We start from the raw sequence: 18833 nt of genomic DNA, 5'->3' as shown, positions 1-18833 counted from the left end.
GATTGTACATAGAAATACAAAAGGATTGTCAAAAAGCATTATTTGTGGACTTTAAAGAGGGATGATGATGCTACAATAGCAGTTTAGATTAGGTAAAATAAGACACTTGATCAAATTGTTCCTTTTTGGGGATCAATGAAGTATTATCTTGTCTGATTTTATTTTATCTTGATAGTGACATCCATGTTGATCACTGGACAGAAAGAGGAGAGGTTTTTGTTGTGTTCTTCTTGTACATTTTGGGTCAAGAATCCCAGTTGTCTCTCTGTCAGAGCTCTGGACAATGTTTTGTAAATGTACGCCTATGGTATAGGCTGGAGGGTTTTTGTATACATTCTTTAAATTGTTACATTTTTTAGAGTCTAAGACATTGGGGGGGGGGGGGGGGTGCAAAACTGACATGGAATTGTTTTAAGATGGCCATACTATGGATGATTTAGCTATTTGATTTTGAGTTTTAGGACCCCTTTAGGAATAAAATATATTTATAAAAAAAATATTTGATAAAATATAGATTTTGTCCCTTACTACTAAAGCCCATAGAAATGCATTGAATAACACGTTCATAAATGGAAAAAATTAGTCAAAAAATAATGAGAAACAAGGTTTTGAAGTGTCTGTCCTAAATCTAGGAGATAATAAAAACAAACTCAGAATGTTTAGTTTTTTTCACACATTTAACCCCTTTTTGAGGGTAGGCACAAAACTACCTGAATACTTCCATTCATACATTTTATTTTATCTGGTACGAGTTACCTTCAGAAGAGTCCTGTGACGCTTGTGGGGGTCGCAGAGCAAAACAGAGAACACCATCATGTGCGTGAGAGTCTCCCTTTTACACACAGTGGTCATAATGCATTGAACAGAAATATAAACACAACATGCAACAATTTCAACAATTTTACTGTGTTACAGTTCGTAGAAGGAAATTAGTCAAGTGAAATAAATAAATTAGGCCCTAATCTATGGATTTCACTCCTGGGTAGGAGCGCAGCCCTGGGTTGGCCTGGGAGGGCATTGGCCCGCCCACTGGGGAGCCAGGCCCAGCCAATCAGAATGAGTTTCTTCCAACAAAAGGGCTTTATTACAGACAGAAATACTCCCCAGTTTCATCAGATGTCCGGGTGGCTGGTCTCAGACGATCCCGCAAGTGAAGATGCCAGAGGTAGAGGTCCTGGGCTGGCATGGTTACACGTGGTCTGCGATTATGAGGTTGGTTGGACGTACTGCCAAATTCTCTAAAACAATGCCGGAGGTGGGTTATGGTAGAGAATCTCTGGCAACAGCTCTGATGGATATTCCTGCAGTCAACATGCCAATTGCACGTTCCCTCAAAACTTGAGACATCTGTGTTGTGTTGTGTGACAAAACTGCACATTTTAGAGTGGCCTTTTATTGTTCCCAGTACAAGGTGCACCTGTGTAATGATCATGCTGTTTAATCAGCTTCTTGAAATGCCACATTTGTCAGGTGGATGGATTATCTTGGCAAAGGAGAAATGTTCACTAACAGGGATGTAAACAAATTTGTGCACACAATTTGAAAGAAATAAGCTTTTTGTGCATATTTAAAAATTATGGTATCTTTTATTTCAGCTCATTAAACATGGGACCAACACATTACATGTTGTGTTTATATTTTTGTTCAGTATAGTTTGGTGAAACCGTTCGGACACTACAGACGTTCTCGTGAGAAGACCGATTTTCGGGATGTGTCATGGTCTGACAAACATCGTTCTAGCTCTACCACCTTTCACCGTAGATGCAGAAGTGTGACACTGGCGGATTGAGACGCATCTAATGCAAAAAACAGATCTAGCTTAAACTGACAGATTGATTCTGTTATGCAACTTAGATTGACAACACTGGTGCATTAATTGACTCTTGGGTCACGACAGGGTGTTAATGTGAGAATGTTGCCTAACCATTATGGCCAAATCCTTTTTTTAACCCAGAATGAGTGTTCAACGTATGGAAGGACGTGTCAAATCACACTGCCAAATCATCTCAAAACAACAAATAGACATTGTGTTTCAACATCTGCACTCATGTGTATAAAGACAGTTCTACACATTTCAGGTATTTAACTGGGGTCCTATTTTATCAAGTTATAGCAGCAGCTAATCAGCAGCTTTCCTGTGCCATCTTTCTGTATTAGGTACTAACTTTTTCATCCATAAACGCTCAGACAAAATGTTCTGTACGTACTGTACTTCTGGTGTATTACTATTGTTGAGATGGACCAGTGAGGTAGAGGCGTGTGTGGAGTAATTACAGATTGTAGTTTTCTAACCCCTCACGTTACGTCACTGATCATTTCAAGTAAGTGATGAAGAGGAAATTATGCATTTTATAGGTATTTAAACAGGGCCCATTCAATACCAAAATGTGGAGGATTTGTCCAGCGACAGTTCTTGACATTAATGCAAAGTAACGTGGAAAACTGCAAGGATTTCTTAAATACATGTTTTTACACCCTGTACAGTCACAATCTCTTTTGGTTTTTGTGCACTTTGATACTTCAATGTCATGGAAATTGAATTGAACCTAAAAAAAAAAGAATCTGATCAGTCAAATAAAACTTTAAGGCAATACGTTTAAAACATTATTTATTAATGAATGTAAAATATTCCCAGCTTAAAATAATTAAGTGTTTCATTGCAATCAATTGTACAACATTCGTATAGAAACATCTGTACATAAATACTGTTACAAAACAGATAAAGTATATTTCACCAGTCACAGTGAAGACTAACAGTAAGACTGACGTTTCTGTGCTGGTAGAGTTTATAATAGAGAGAGACTATAGCTGATTGTCTAAAGGCTGGAATGCATGAGATGAGCCTAATAGTAGTAGGACTTAGACAAAAAGTTGTGATTGAAGATTATTTCCGGGTTTAGAGGTTAGAGGTCAGGGTCCAGACTTTAGCAGAGGGACTCGGTTCTGACCTTTTTACCACTATGCCTGTCCTCCTTTCTCTCCTTCCTCTTCTCATGTTCCCTCTCCTCCTTTCCCTTCTCTCTCTCCTTTTCCTCTCTCTCCATAGTCTTCCTCATCTCCTTCAGCCTTCTCTTCAGAGCAGCACGGTCACTGTGACTGCACACACCCAGAGCCTGGAGGGAGGGAGAGAGGAGAGAGCGAGACTTTAATTTCTGTGCCACAGTGGGCTGCTCCATATGGAATGAACTCATTAATCTAAATCTAGGGCTGTGTCGCAATACTCTAGCCCCCTTTCTTCTCCTCAATGGTCAATGATCTAGCAGGAGGAAGGGCAACACATTTAGTAATTTCAACCATAGATTGGCTATGATTTCAATCATCAGGACAGAAGGTGAGGAGAGGAGTCAGTATTGAGACATGGCCCGTGACTCCCGTGACTACCTTGAGTTTGTTGTTGTCCAGACTGAGAAGTTGCAGCCCATCCACACCATTGGCTGTGAACTGGGCCGCGTATTGGTCCATGCTCATGCCAATCAACCACAGACAGACCTGCTGATTAGTCCATTGGTCCAGGGGTCGGCTTTGCCATTGGTAATCGTTACCAACTGGGACAGAGTCATCATCCAGGTTCTACGGAGATGGACGGGACAGACACACACAAACCCAACAGTAAGATGTATAACATACCTTTTCTAAATTAAAAACTAACAGCGTAATAATATTCCATCCCATTCTGGGTCATTCAGGAGGAAGTAAATTACCATCCTATCCAGCCCTATGAGCTACAGAGAAAACTTAATCAGGGCATAGTAGAAAACTAGAACAAAAATCAGGTCAGAGAGAGAACAGAGATACACAGAGAGAGGAGGGAGACCACATGAGACAGACGGAGAAAGCAGGAGAGACTCACCTCTGATGAGAACGTGAGAGTTTGAGAGTGTGCAGAGAGAGACAGATCTGACAGCATCCCTGACAGGAGAGCAGAGCTGGGACTACCTGGGTCTCCTACATTCACTCTCTAGAATGAGCAAAGACATTTGTGACTGACACACACTGAAGCGCACAGTGGTACACCACACAGTCACGAGCATGTAGAGGAGAGTATAACATGAAAGGCTCAGGCGAAGTAAGAATACAAAACATACCAGTGAATAAGCCACTAAGTTATTGAGCCAGTGAATTAGCCACTAAGTTATTGAGCCAGTGAATTAGCCACTAAGTTATTGAGCCAGTGAATAAGCCACTAAGTTATTGAGCCAGTGAATAATCTGGACAAGTGCTTTGAGCCCAAATTAGAGTTAAAGTCCAGGGTGGTCTGAGATAGAAGACTCTCCTCTCACCTGGCATTCTCTACTGCCTCCGGTGGTCATGTGCGGTAGACTGCTGCTGGAGACAGACCTAAGCTTCCCTCCCTCCTTCTCCCTCCCTCGCTCTCCGAACCAGGAGAAGGGTAGGCAGGAGGGCATGGAGGAGACAGAGGGAGAGACACCACCGCTGGGGGCATCCACCAGGTTAACACATAAACCCCTGGAGACAGGAACACAAATCAAATACAGGGCCGGCAGAAACACTGAAAGAAGAAATGTAAGTGTGGGTGCAATGTTATGACTGTACCCATTTCCTCTGCTAGTTCAATAGTGTGTTATTTCTTGTACCTGTGGTCTAGGGGTCTTTCCTTGTTCTTCTTCTCCTCACTCTTCCTCCCTCTCCTCAGAGACTTGCGGAGGCCGCTAGAGGGGTCAGGAGGTGGGGCTATTACCATAATGCTTGTCAGATCTACACACAGTGCCTATGGGAAAGTGGGTTAGGGGTTGAAGAGGTCTGGTGTGCCCTACCTGAAGTCAGGGAATCTCCTCTTTGATTTGCGTGTGGTAGATGACTTGTCCTCATTAGTGGGGGACTGGCCTGGCTGGGGGGTGAGGAGAGAGGGGGGGTGGGGCTTGGAGGTGAGGGCAGACAGAGAGGATGTGCTGGAGTGGACACGGTGACCGCCTGCTGAGACCGATCGTCCCGTCTCTCGTGGTGCGATCGTAGTCAGTGATTGGCTCTTCCCGTCACAGCTCTGAATATGGTCTTCCTCACCCTACAGGGAGTGATAGAACATTCAGTATGTGATTGGAAGGAGAGTGTGTGTGTGTGTGTGTGTGTGTGTGTGTCTGACCTGTTGTCTGAAGGACTCTCTGAGTTTGTCTCGTGAGGGAGGGTGTCTCTTGGCTTTTTGGGCGAGCTGTGCTCTGGCCCTGTGAGCGCTGGTGTCTAACAGACCTGTCACAGGCACCGCAATGCACCAGTCTGCACCTGAAACACACACAGTTTGAGAGGCACAGAGTGACACACACACACACACTCTCCTTCAGGTAGTGTGTCTTACTTGATGTAAATGAGGTATCCAGTGATTGGTTGTCACTCTCAGGGACCATCTCCCCTCTCTCCAGTAGACCTATCTGAACACACAGAGGAAGAAATGCTTAGTTCACTGAGGTAGTATCTGTACACTACAGTTCATGGTGTCTCCTCCAGGCTCACCCGTCTCTGGAGTCTCTCCACAGTCTCTCCATGTATCCTCTCGCTCTCCTCCATCTCTCTCTGCAGCTCCTCCTCTCTCCCCTCGCTCTCCTTCTCCCTGCACAGGGACAGAGGGACCATCAAACACAGAGAAATAGACATTCTAAACAGGCATTGAATATTACCAATTGGCCTACAGGGGCATGTTAACCAGAGCTCACCTGTGTTGGAATTCCCTCAGCAGTCTCTTGGCCTTGCTGTATTTTACCTCCAGGCTGTCTAATTGGCTCTGGGTGTCAGCCAATCGCTGGTTCACAATCCTGCACAGAGCCTGGGCCTCCTGCCAGTACCTAGAAGAAGACAACGAATCATGTTCATCATGTGGGTCTGAAAACTTAGATGGAAAATTACTGAGGATGATAGCAGACGATTTTGACACTCCTATTTGCCACCTCTTCAATGTAAGCCTATAGTAAAGTGTGTGTCCTCAGACCTGGAGGGAAGCAAAAGTCATTCCACTATCCAAGAATAGCAAAGCACCCTTTACTGACTCAAACAGCCTGTGCCCAACCCTTACTAAACTTTTGGACAAAATGGTGTTTGACCAGATACAAGGCTATTTCACAGTAAAGAGATGAACAACAGATTGTTAAGGAAGGGTATTCAACATGTACGGCACTTACACACATTGCTGATTTACTGAGCCAAATGTATAAAAAGATTGGGGGAGCTGTTTTGTTAGACTTCAGTGCATCTTTTGACATTATTGATCATAATATGTTGCTTTACATCCCCTGCTATTTTGTGGATGGAGAGTTACCTGTCTAACAGAACACAGAGGGTGTTCTTTAATGGAAGCCTCTCCAACATCATCAAGGTAGAGTCAGGCATTTCCCAGGGCAGCTGTCTAGACCCCTTTACTGTTTTCAATCTTTACTAATGACCTGCCACTGAGTAAAGCCAGTGTGTCCATGTATGCTGATGACTCCACACATTATCTTCCACAGCAAGTGAAATCACTGCAACACTTAACTAAGAGGTGCAGTCAGATTCAGAATGGGTGTCAACAAACAAGTTAGTCCTAAATATTTCAAAAACTAAAAGCATTGTTATTGGGACAAATCACTCACTAAACCTTAATCCTCAACTAACTTAAGCAAGTTGAGGAGACTAAACTGCTTGGAGTAACCCTGGATTGTAAACTGTCATGGTCAAACCATATTGATACAACAGTAGCTAAGATGGGGAGAAGTCTGTCCATAATAAAGTGCTACTCTGCCTCCTTAACAGCACTATCAACAAGGCGGGTCCTACAGTCCCTAGTTTTGTCACATCTGGACTACTGTTCAGTCGTGTGGTCAGGTGCCACAAAGTTACAATTGTCTCAGAACACGGCTGGCCCTTAAATGTACATGGAGAGCTTCCATCAATAACATGCATGTCAACCTCTCCTGGCTCAAAGTGGAGGAGTGACTACTGTATTTGTGAGAAGTATTGACATGTTGAATGCACCGAGCTGTCTGTTTAAACTACTAGCACACAGCTCAGACACCCATGAATACCCCACAAGACATGCCACCAGAGGTCTAGTCACAGTCCCCAAGTCAAGAACAGACTATGAGAGGCGCACAGTACTATATAGATCGATGAAAACATGGAACTATTCCACATCAGGTAACTCACGTAAGCAGTCAAATTTGATTTTAAAAAACAACAACAATACACCTTATGGAACAGTGGGGACTGTAAAGAGACACACACACACACACAGGCACGCACACACACACGATAACATACGCACCATACACACGCGTCACATGAGTTTTGTGTTGTAGATGTGTGGCAGTACATTAGTGGCCTGAGGGCACACAATGTGTTGTGAAATGTAATGTTTTTAAAATGGTATATAACTGCCTTAAAGTTGCTGGACCCCAGGAAGAGTTGCTGCCTTGGTAGCAGCTAATGTGGATTAATAATGAATACAAAACCATTTATCATCATCATGTTCATCATCGTCGCCATCATTTGCGTCATCGGAACTTAGTGACGGTTGATTAGCGTAGTTGATTATTACTTCTCTAGTTTGTCAGCCTTCTCCTCTCCATCCTGGATACGCCCCTTCAGCTCAGCCTGATGACTCTCCCACAAGGCCTGCTGCTCCTCACACACCCTCAGCTGGAGGAGAGAAAGACGGACACAGGTGGTTGACGGACACCCAGTTCCCTAGCCCCATACCATGAGCCCTTCATCTAGGAATCATCCCAGACACTCACCTTAGACACTTCACTCACCATCTACTAAACACGCCAAAAACAGTCATGTTTCAATCACTCATCTAACACAGTTGTATATATGAAAGTAGAGGCCTACATTAAATAGATTGAATCAATCCCGTCAGATCAGTGATAACACAAGAGACGACATACTATATTTTCAAGGTGATTGGAGCATGGCCGATGTGCTAATAACTCAGACTCTAGACTGTTAGAGAGGCAAGTCTCACACAGAGCTAAATGGGTCAGACTGCTCTGAGGGAAGCAATGAGTGAGCCTGTGTTTTGGCAGTCTCGTCAGAGTGACCTACCTTCTCCTGCACTAGGCAGAGTTGGTCTGATTTGGTCCGGACTTTTAACTGGAGCTGAGGAGAGACCAGTACACACATGAACACTTCACACAACATCTACAGACACTAAAAGCTGTTAGAGGAGCATAACGGCTACTGAGGGATAACAGAGAGTATCCCCCCCAAGGCCTTTCATCTCAGACTATAATGGACGTCAACACCTGTTGGCATCTGAGGCAGCTGGTGATTTCTTTCTCTTCGTCATCCTCTTCATCATCTGTACGGAGGACTTCTACCGTCTCATCCACTGAGCTGAGTCCCACAACACCATCATTTAAAACCTGAGATACACAAACACCCACACAGGTACAACCAATAAAAGATGCAAGGTTGCATATATGCACTGCCTCTTTTCCTGGCACTCAATCCAGCTCCATGTACACAGTCACGCCCCCTCTACCGTAGGACCAGTCAAGCCCCCTCTGCCGTACGACCAGTCAAGCCCCCTCTGCCGTACGACCAGTCAAGCCCCCTCTGCCGTACGACCAGTCAAGCCCCTGCCTGCCCCTCTGCCGTAAGGCCAGTCACGCCCCTGCCTGCCCCTCTGCCGTAGGGCCAGTCACGCCCCTGCCTGCCCCTCTGCCGTAGGGCCAGTCACGCCCCTGCCTGCCCCTCTGCCGTAGGGCCAGTCACGCCCCTGCCTGCCCCTCTGCCGTAGGGCCAGTCACGCCCCTGCCTGCCCCTCTGCCGTAGGGCCAGTCACGCCCCTGCCTGCCCCTCTGCCGTAGGGCCAGTCACGCCCCTGCCTGCCCCTCTGCCGTAGGGCCAGTCACGCCCCTGCCTGCCCCTCTGCCGTAGGGCCAGTCACGCCCCTGCCTGCCCCTCTGCCGTAGGGCCAGTCACGCCCCTGCCTGCCCCTCTGCCGTAGGGCCAGTCACGCCCCTGCCTGCCCCTCTGCCGTAGGGCCAGTCACGCCCCTGCCTGCCCCTCTGCCGTAGGGCCAGTCACGCCCCTGCCTGCCCCTCTGCCGTAGGGCCAGTCACGCCCCTGCCTGCCCCTCTGCCGTAGGGCCAGTCACGCCCCTGCCTGCCCCTCTGCCGTAGGGCCAGTCACGCCCCTGCCTGCCCCTCTGCCGTAGGGCCAGTCACGCCCCTGCCTTCCCCTCTGCCGTAGGGCCAGTCACGCCCCTGCCTGCCCCTCTGCCGTAGGGCCAGTCACGCCCCTGCCTGCCCCTCTGCCGTAGGGCCAGTCACAACCATGCCTACCTCTACTGTAGACGGTGTCTTGTCCTGCTCCAGACTCTCATTGATTAGACGGGCCACCTCACTCTCCTCTCCCTGCTTCTCCCGTCCAATAAAAAACCTGCAGTGAGGGACAATGACAAATCAGGACCCTGTGTTAAGTGACAACCAATCTGCTGAGAGAAAGTGTGTGAGAGCATGAGCCTGTCTGTGCTTGCATACCTGACAGAGCCAATGGTGTTCTTTAGCACGGTGGCAGCAAACAGCTGTGTGACTCCGACCAGACTGACCCCATCCACCTCCACTATCTGGTCATTCACCTGGATACTAACACACACACACAGATCTAAGATCAGCTTACAGCACCGCACTCACATCCTAACCATTAGAAAGGCATCATTGACCTTAGATTCTCACCGTCCGTCCTGTTGTGTAGCTCCGTTCTCTGTGATGGTCTTAACGAAGATCCCCAACTTCTCCAGCCCCTGGTCAGCCCCTACCCCCATCCCTATTATACTGATACCCAGGCCCTCCTCTCCTAGACAGACAGATGGGGGAGTTACACAAAGAGGTGTTAAAACAGAGAATTAAAGAGAGAGAGAGATGGTAAAGGGAATGAGAGAACAGTAGAGAGAAAAGGAGAGAGTAATATAAAGGAAGCAGTACAGCACAGAGGGAGTGAGCGCAACCTTTCTTTATCTGGACAGGGAAGACATCCATCTTGTCCACTCTCTTCTCCAGTTCATACTCAGCAGAGGCAGACACAGGGTCAACATCATCATTACGCCGGTCATAGTCTGCATTTGAGTAGGTCAGGAACACCTAAGTGTACACACAAACACCATTAGATCTTTCATAGTCAAGTTGTGTGTGTGTGTATGCATGCCTGTCTTTGACTGTCTTTGACTGGATCCTGACAAATCACTGCTATCTGGAGTTACTGCTAGCACACCGTGACCATCCTGTTTCTGCTAGTAGATCCTCCAGTAGGACTGGGGTGGGAGATGGGATTGGAAACAAGCTGTTGCAGATGCATAGTTTTAACACATAAAGCTTTGCAAATCCATGTGCTCTACTGCAGTTAAATCTCAGAGGCAGAGAACATCTTAGACAAAATGGTCCTTGAACAGTAATTGAATCCTAAACACACACACACAGTGAAATGTGTGCCAACTGTGTCGAACCCATTATGGCTCTCAGTATACTTGGTGGCCACACAAGGCCAGAGATGTCTGGGAGATTTAAAATCCTTACTGGACAAAAACATGCATTATGAGGCCCTAAAATAAACTGACTTGCAGTTTGGTAAGGCATGGGAGCTAACACTCATCCTGGGGGAGGAAAGCTGTTGATATATCACACTTATTCTGAGCTGAATACCTGACAGAGCATGTGAGATCCTGTCTGTCTCCTCTCAACCTAAAGGAATAGAATAGACTGGCTGTATGTTCATATTGTCCATCTATTCATCTGTTCTAGCCATGGTTTTCATCTTATTTCAACTATGAGGGCAAGACTTCCTCTCAAATAAAAATCTGGTATCACTTTATCAAACCTAAATGGGGTGAGTGTGAGTGAGGAAGGAAGTGTCAATGTGACGGGGGGGGTACCTTGATTGGTGCTGTAGAGAACTTAATCTTTCTCCTCTTAGCAGAATCCACATCATCATCATCCTCATGGGGAAGACTGGGAATCTCCTCATATTCCATAAAGAGCTGCTCCCAGTCCTTTCTGGGCCATTCCAAATCGTCATGACACTCCGACGAGTTCAGTTCCCCGTCCTCCACAAAGGCCTCATTCTCAATTCCAATGACGGCAGCAGATCCATTCTTCTCATCTCCTCTCTCAGTGCACTCCCCCTCTTCCCTCTCCTGCTCTTCCTTCACTTCCACTCTCCCTCTAGACTTTCTTTCCTCTTCTTCTTTTTCCCTGAAGTCAATCCCTCCATCTTCCAATCCGGCCTTCTCTTTCGCTTCCTCCTCTCCCTCTCTCACCTCCTCCCTCATCTTTTCTTTGTAGTCACTGCACATGGTTTCTCTCTCAAGTTTCTTTTCCTCCTGCTCTCCTGCCTCATCTCTTTTCACCTCTACCTCCACTTTCTCACCGTCTCCGGTTGTCCCCTCTTCTCTGTGCTGCTCTATTGCTTGTCTGATCGGTCTGTTTTCTCCGTCCATTCGCTCTTCCCTCTGTTCTGTCTCCTGCTGATTCATGTCTCTTTCTGATTCACTTTCCTGTTCAGTCACTTCAAGACTGTCAGGGAATCCCTCCACACACTCTACCATTCTGGGTTCTACTGGATGTTCAACCGTTCTCTTTTCCACCATTCTAGGTTCTACTGTTCTTTGTGCCGATGTAGATTCCACCATTCTAGGTTCTACTGTTCTTTGTGCCGATGTAGGTTCCACCATTCTAGGTTCTACTGTTCTTTGTGCCGATGTAGATTCCACCATTCTAGGTTCTACTGTTCTTTGTGCCGATGTAGATTCCACCATTCTAGGTTCTACTGTTCTTTGTGCCGATGTAGGTTCCACCATTCTAGGTTCTACTGTTCTTTGTGCCGATGTAGATTCCACCATTCTAGGTTCTACTGTTCTTTGTGCCGATGTAGGTTCCACCATTCTAGGTTCCACTTTGGATTCTTCAAACACATCATCCACCAGGTTATTCTCATTGCCCTCCTCCCTCTTGCCTTCCTCCTCTCCTTCATTACCGTCGCTCTCAGATGACTCATTCTTCACCTCCACTAGCTCAGCCCTTACAGTCCCAGCCCCTGACCCCTCTTTGGGGGTCAAAGGGACATCAGGGGTCATGTCAAGGTCATTAGGGTGGTTCCCCTCAGACAAACTCCTGTTGTACAGGGGGTCAGCATTAGGACTACTAGGGCTATAGAGGTCAGTCTGGTCAGAACAAGGGGAGACTGGGGTGAGAGGACTGGGGGAGTTGGAAGAAGGGGATGGAGGCTGAGAGTGGGGGGAGCTGGGTGCTGGGCAAGAAAGGTTGGATACATGGGAGAACACAAAGCCCTCACACACACTCCCATCTAACACACGTCGACCGTACACACTCCTGCGGTCTGATGGGTCAGTTGTAGGACTTCTACTGTCAGGGGAAAATGTCTCACTGTAGTGACCATTAACAGGGTGAAGGGGTGTAGGCAAACTGGTGTCCAGTGAGGAAGTGGCTGTATGGAGTTTTATGTTGGGTAGTGAAATGTGTATGTTCATGAGTTCTTTCCTTCTCTCCCCCTCTCCTTCACTTTCTGACATGGATGTCAGCTGCTCCCTATCTAACCTGCTCCTTGCACTCCCCCTTTCCTCCCCACTCTCCTCCACCAACCTCCTGCTATCTCTGCCAGGGCTGACCTTTAAACGTTGACCCCCACTGACCTTCTCAAAGAGCTTCCGGGTCACCGAGAACTTCTGGGCTAGAGCAGCTCTGTCTATCTCTGCTATCTCCTCTGCCTTAAACGGTTTATCTAGCATAGACAATTCTACGCTGGACATGCTGGCCACACTGCTCCGGACAGAGCTGGAGCTGAGAGGGTGTTTGGGCAGGGCCTGAGATAAGAGGTGGAGGTGGTGCTGTTGGCTGTCCATCTGGAGGAAGATGTTGTCTTTGATCTTAGTTCCTCTAGGGCTGAGGGACCCACCCCTGGTACCTTCACCAGGGTCACTCCCACTGCTAGTCCTGGTGTGAGGGACTGCCATGGATCCAGGTGAAGGGATTGAGGCGCCCAGGGAAGAAGGTCTAGGCATGGTCGCGGCATCCAAGGAGCATTTGATGGTGTGGAAGTCAGACTTGTAGGCGTTCCTGTGGGGGGAGGCGCTCCGGCCTTTATTGTCCGTCCGCATCATCTGGGGCTGGAGACAGGTGGAGAGGTACGGAGCTCAATGAAGGAGAGTCAAGTTAGCATGTATCCCTGATTAGACAGGTTTAGAGGGTACCTCTATTTCCAATCCAGTTAGGCTTTTTAGGACTCCACTGTCTACAGAGAAACACACTAGGCCAGAATCAGTTAACAGAGAAAAGTACAGTCATGGAATGGCACTGGTGCTTTTGACATGGTTGCAGAAGCAAAATCTTTATTTCATATCAAATTGTAATTTAATGGTTGTTTTACGTAACCTACTTCCAACTACCTAATAACCTTGTTCACCAGACACTTCCGGCCATGCGCAATTAGCCTGGCAATGAGGTTCCCTACCTACAAACAATTGGGTCCTTCCATTTGATTATAATCCCTTTTTTGACCGCACGCACCCCTTTTGATTTTAACTCAAATTTCCATACATACACTACATTAGCAAAAGGATGTGGACGCCTGCTCGTCTAACATTTCATTACAAAATCAGGTGCATTAATATGGAATTGGTCCTCCCTTTGCTGCTATAAAAGCATCCACTCTTCTGGGAAGGCTTTACACTAGATGTTGGAACATTGCTGTGGGGACTCCATTCAGCCACAAGAGCATTAGTGAGGTCAGGGCACGGATGTTGGGCGATTAGGCCTGGCTCGCATTTCCAATTCATTCCAAAGGTGTTCGATGGGGTTGAGGTCAGGGCTCTGTGCAGGCCAGTCTAGTTCTTCCACACTGGACCTCGCTTTGCGCATGGGGGCATTGTCATGCTGAAACAGGAAAGGACCTTCCCCAAACTGTTGACACAAAAAGTTGGAAGCACAGTATTGTCTAGTATGCCATTGTATGTTGTAGTGTTAAGATTTCCCTTCAATGGGGGAAACGGCCTAGACCGAATCATAAACGGCCTAGACCGAATCATGAAAAACAGCCCCTGACCACTATTCCTCCTCCACTATGCATTGGGGCAGGTAGCGTTCTCCTGGCATCCACCAAACCCAGATTCGTCCATGGGACCTGCCAGATGGTGAAGTGTGATCCATCACTCCAGAGAACACGTTTCCACTGCGCCAGAGTCCAATGGTGTCGAACTTTACACCACTCCAACCGACAACTGGCATTGTGCATTGTGATCTTAGGCTTGTGTGTGGCTGCACGGCCATGGAAACCCATTTAATGAAGCTCCCGACTAACAGTTATTGTACTGACGTTGCTTCCAGAGGTAGTTTGGAACTTGGTAGTGAGTATTGCAACAGGACAGACGATTTTTACGCACTTCAGCACCCGGTGGTCCCGTTCTGTGAGCTTGTGTGGCCTACCACTTCGCGGCCGAGCCAGTGTTGCTCCTAGACGTTTCCGCTTCACAATAACAGCACTTACAGGGCAGAAATTTGACGAACTTGTTGGAAAGGTGGCATCCTATGACGGTGCCACATTGAAAGTCACTGAGCTCTTCATGTAAGACCTTTCTACTGCCAATGTTTGTCTATGGAGATTGCATGGCGGTGTGCTTGGTTTTACACCTGTCAGCAACAGGTGTGGCTGAAATAGCCATAATCCACTAATTTGAAGGGGTGTCCACATACTTTTGTGTATATATAGTGTATTCGTCCATGGTAGAAGTGGTCAGAAAGTGACTTTTTGGATCTGAATGCCAAAACATTCAGGAGATAGAGGTGCCCAAAGTTGACCCGTTATGCATACCCCACCATACCACGAGACATCCATTTCTTCATCAGTGGAAAATATAAACGGTTGAGTTTGATATCATTTAAAAGCTTACAAAAAAGGTTGGCAAATTGTTAAATTCTTCATAAAAAAAATAGAAAAACATTTGTTGCCTTTAACGTAAATGAATTACTATTTTTCGCATCGGTTGTAGCTTAGACCCTATTTTACATCGGAGGTGTTTGTGTCGTGCCAGCCAGGTTGAGACATGCTCTTGAATACAGGGTGGGTGTCATGTTATGGCTGATAAATGTACTGAAATGGAAATAAAATTGACATTTTAACTTTCAAATGGTACCACAAAGATGGTTGGAGGTCCACACATCAGATAATGTTGAATTGAATATCAGTTTTAAATTACACCGTCAATTAAAATGTCAATAGGAAACCTATTAAAATCATAGAAATATACATAGAATAGACATTCCCATTAAACAACCACGAGCGTTTAACACTAATACTTTTCAGTCTTCTTCCTCTTGCGAGTCGCGACAGAGCTGAGCCAAACAGCTTTTCGCCGTAGCCTACAACCGGCCGCCTGAGCCATGGGGCAAATTAAAATAGGGGGTGCAAGCATATTTTTAGAAGTGGTCAAATTGAGTGTGATCTGATTTTGGAACCCCGCTCGCCCCAAGATGAATGATTTTGACCACAATCCACTGCTTGTATTGGTGCAGCTACTGTAGAAACCACAAGTGTCTATCCTATGTAGAATGAAAAGTCGCCCGCGAAAGAAAATTCCACAAAGTTGTTTATCTATGACGCAGCAGTCTAAAGCACTGCATTTCAGTGCTAGAGGTGTCACTACAGACCCTGGTTCAATCCCGGGCTGTATCACAACCGTCAGTGATTAGGAGTCTCATAGGGCGGCGAATAATTGGCCTAGTGTCGTCTAGGTTAGGGGAGCTTTTGGCCGGGGTAGGCCATTGTTGTAAAATAAGAATTTGTTCGTAACTGAATTGCCTAGTTATATTCATTTAAAGTTGCCCTCTGGTGGGGGGCCTTTAAGCTGACATTCGACGGTGGGTGGACCGGCAGCCATCTTTGTGGTAGTTATTGGAAGTAAAAATCTGTATTTAATTTAAATTTCAATGGTGTACCAGCTAAATTGCAGTGGTCTGAAGGGACAGGTTCCTTCTATGAATTATATTTCTATGATTGACATGACAACCACCCAGTATTCAAGAGTATGCTGTCTCTCAAATGATGATGGGCAAACAACACATACACCGCAGGAGGTAGTCAGAACAGATTCTGAACCTGCGCTTTCTTACAGCTGCATTGAGGTCAGACAGACTTCATGTTTAGATTAAGATACTTGGAATTGACTGGCAAAATGTACCTCAATCTAGGGACGAGAAATGCTTTATACTCCGAATTGTCCCATGAACCCAATTCACACTGAGAATTTTGAACGACTGCTCGTTCTAGGCAGTTGTTCAATCTTCTCATTTAACAGTTGGGATAATGGGACCATTATCAGTACAATTCATTGCTCATCCCTGGAATGAGGTACATTCGCCAAGCCATATCTCAGACTGGCTATGTGGGCTCTTAATCTAAACAGCTGTAAGCAAGTGTAGGCTCCCAATATATTCTGGCTACCTCAGATAATTTACACCCTAATTTACATTACAACATTTGAAAATACAAAATCTGAGTTCATGCATTTTTTGAGAATTCACATTAAAAGGTTAAAAAAATTGCAATTATTTATTAAAAAAACCATTTTCAAGGAATGATTCAATTGTTTGATAACCATGCTTTTAAAATTCATATCAAACTCAACCATTCATCTTCTCCAGTGATGAAGACATGGATGTCTCATGGTATGGTGGGGTATGCAAAAGGGGTCAACTTTGAGCACCTCCATCTCCTAAATGTTTTGGCATTCAGGTCCAAAAGAAAAATCACTTTCTGACCACTTACTTCTACAATGGGCAAATGTGTTAAGTTTTGTTCAAATCAAAAGGGGTGCGGTGAAAAAGTAGCTAAAATCAAATGGAATGACCTAATTATAACATAAAACAACAATATAACGACATTTAGGCCTACTTAGCGTACAGTAGGCTACTGTTAAATTCAGTATTATATCCGACCATAAAATGTTATAGGCCTATTGGGTCTTGAAAAGCTGAAGTTCGTGAGACAATCACAACTGTTCGCAACGCTGAAAGACAACCACAGCGCATTCAAAATCAGGTCAAGTTGATTCATGTCGCTATTCAAGTTTAACAGTATTTATAATCACCAGTATTGTCCCTTCGTCCGCGGCTTTAGAAACACTGATTGAATTGTCCTCGGTTCATTGCAGAAATGACAAATTTGTCCACTCGCCCCACCTTGCGCCAACAGCGCGCGCTCCCTTCAATCAGCACCTGGCGCGCCACCAGAGACCCGATTACAGTGAAAGTGCGCATGCACGAAACGCTTTCATATCATATTCAGGTATATTCTCCATCCTATAGAAATGTCTTTGAGAAGGACTTTGGCTGGCATAAGCCTGTGTTCTCAGCATGCTTACAGAGGACAGATGGCGGCTCATGTCACTAAATACTGAAATTGGATTATCTCACTGTAATCCTGTGTAAACTACCTTGGTGTTAACACTTACATCACAGCCAGGGAGAGGGGGAGTAGCCTATCACAGAGACGAACGTGATAATAAATGTAACCCTCTCCATTTAACACACACTACAGTGACAAGTGAGGGAATCCATTGGGAATAATAATAATAATGATTATCATATTGTGCTAATAATGAACCATTAATACCCCGAAGAGCCATTCTGAAGACTGGTGCCAAGGTGGCCGGGGTGCCAATCAGTCCGTTTGAGGTCTGTCCTGTTTGGCTATTGATGCTCACACAGAGAAACCTGCTGTCCAGACTCTTAGCCATATTGCTACAAAGCCAGAGGTGACTGAAGAAGACAAGAAGTGTACTACGCTAATGTACACTGTTCTGGACCTGTGGTTGGAAAAGGAGACACACCCTGTCCGACTGCTTAGCTGCTAGTCAATCAATCAAACTATTAGAAAATCAATCAATCAATAAATTACTTTCAGCCTACTTAACAGTTTCCTAAGTAAAATTAATTTCCACGTTGAAATGTACTGTACAGTACATATTCACCATTCACAAAAGGAACTAAAGTGGAGCAGCTTACCTGCAGCCAGCTCTGCCTCTCCTCCTGGCAGGCAGATTAGAGTGGAACAGAGCAGAGTGGAACAGAGTAGAGTGGAACAGAGCAGAGTGGAACAGAGCAGAACAGAACAGAGTGAAACAGAACAGAGTGGAACAGACCAGAGCAGAGTGGAACAGAACAGAGTGGAACAGAACAGAGTGGAACTGAACAGAGCAGAGTGGAACAGAACAGAGTGGAACAGAACAGAGCAGAGTGGAACAGAGCAGAGTGGAACAGAACAAAGTGGAACAGAACAGAGCAGAGTGGAACCAAACAGAACAGAGTGGAATAGAGCAGAGTAGAACAGAGTAGAGTGGAACAGAGTAGAGTAGAACAGAGTAGAGTGGAACAGAGTAGAGTGGAACAGAGCAGAGTGGAACAGAGTAGAGTAGGCTGTAGAGAGTATTGGGGCTATGGTGAGTTCTGACCTGGATATGGAACCATTCTCCCAGGAGGCACTGGGACCTAGATTATATAAATACCACCCACTGTACAGAAGGGAGGGAGAGAGAGGTGGAGAAGGATAGAGGAATGTGGGGGAGAGGAGTGAGAGAGAGGGAGGGAGGTGGGGGGAGAGAGAGTAGGAGGGAGGAGAAAGAAAAGAGAGAGAAAGACTAAAAGTGATGGGTAGGGGAGCATTGTCCTCCATCTTATATCTGCTAAGAGATATAGGATGTTGGTTCATTACCATTAGACCTTCTGCCCTTGGTTTGTTTCTTTCTGCCCTAATTGTTTCCAGACCAACTTTGATCTCAGACAAATCACGAGAGAAAGCCAACAACAATAACAGCAGCAGTTATTTGTGTGCTCTCAACT

General features: G+C 45.9%; 1 protein-coding gene across 1 annotated transcript; it reads right to left on the bottom strand.

The window, feature by feature from the left end:
• Positions 1–2591: 2591 nt before the first annotated feature.
• Positions 2592–18431, bottom strand: LOC129813917 (neurabin-1-like). Its single transcript, XM_055866538.1, has 19 exons — positions 18000–18431; positions 10859–13108; positions 9938–10070; positions 9666–9786; positions 9471–9575; positions 9273–9369; positions 8229–8348; positions 8029–8082; positions 7520–7620; positions 5667–5795; positions 5467–5563; positions 5312–5384; positions 5102–5238; positions 4776–5023; positions 4596–4670; positions 4281–4467; positions 3851–3958; positions 3382–3570; positions 2592–3113 (listed from the first exon to the last, which is right to left on the bottom strand). The coding sequence occupies exons 2-19, from the start codon at positions 13100–13102 to the stop codon at positions 2925–2927; spliced, it is 4407 nt and encodes a 1468-aa protein (XP_055722513.1). The 5' UTR covers positions 13103–13108; positions 18000–18431; the 3' UTR covers positions 2592–2924.
• Positions 18432–18833: the final 402 nt, after the last annotated feature.

This window comes from Salvelinus fontinalis, chromosome 17, assembly GCF_029448725.1.
Source record: "Salvelinus fontinalis isolate EN_2023a chromosome 17, ASM2944872v1, whole genome shotgun sequence".
NCBI classification, from domain to species: domain Eukaryota; kingdom Metazoa; phylum Chordata; class Actinopteri; order Salmoniformes; family Salmonidae; genus Salvelinus; species Salvelinus fontinalis.
Note: the sequence above shows the minus strand (reverse complement) of the source record. Positions and strands in the feature narration are given on the sequence as shown.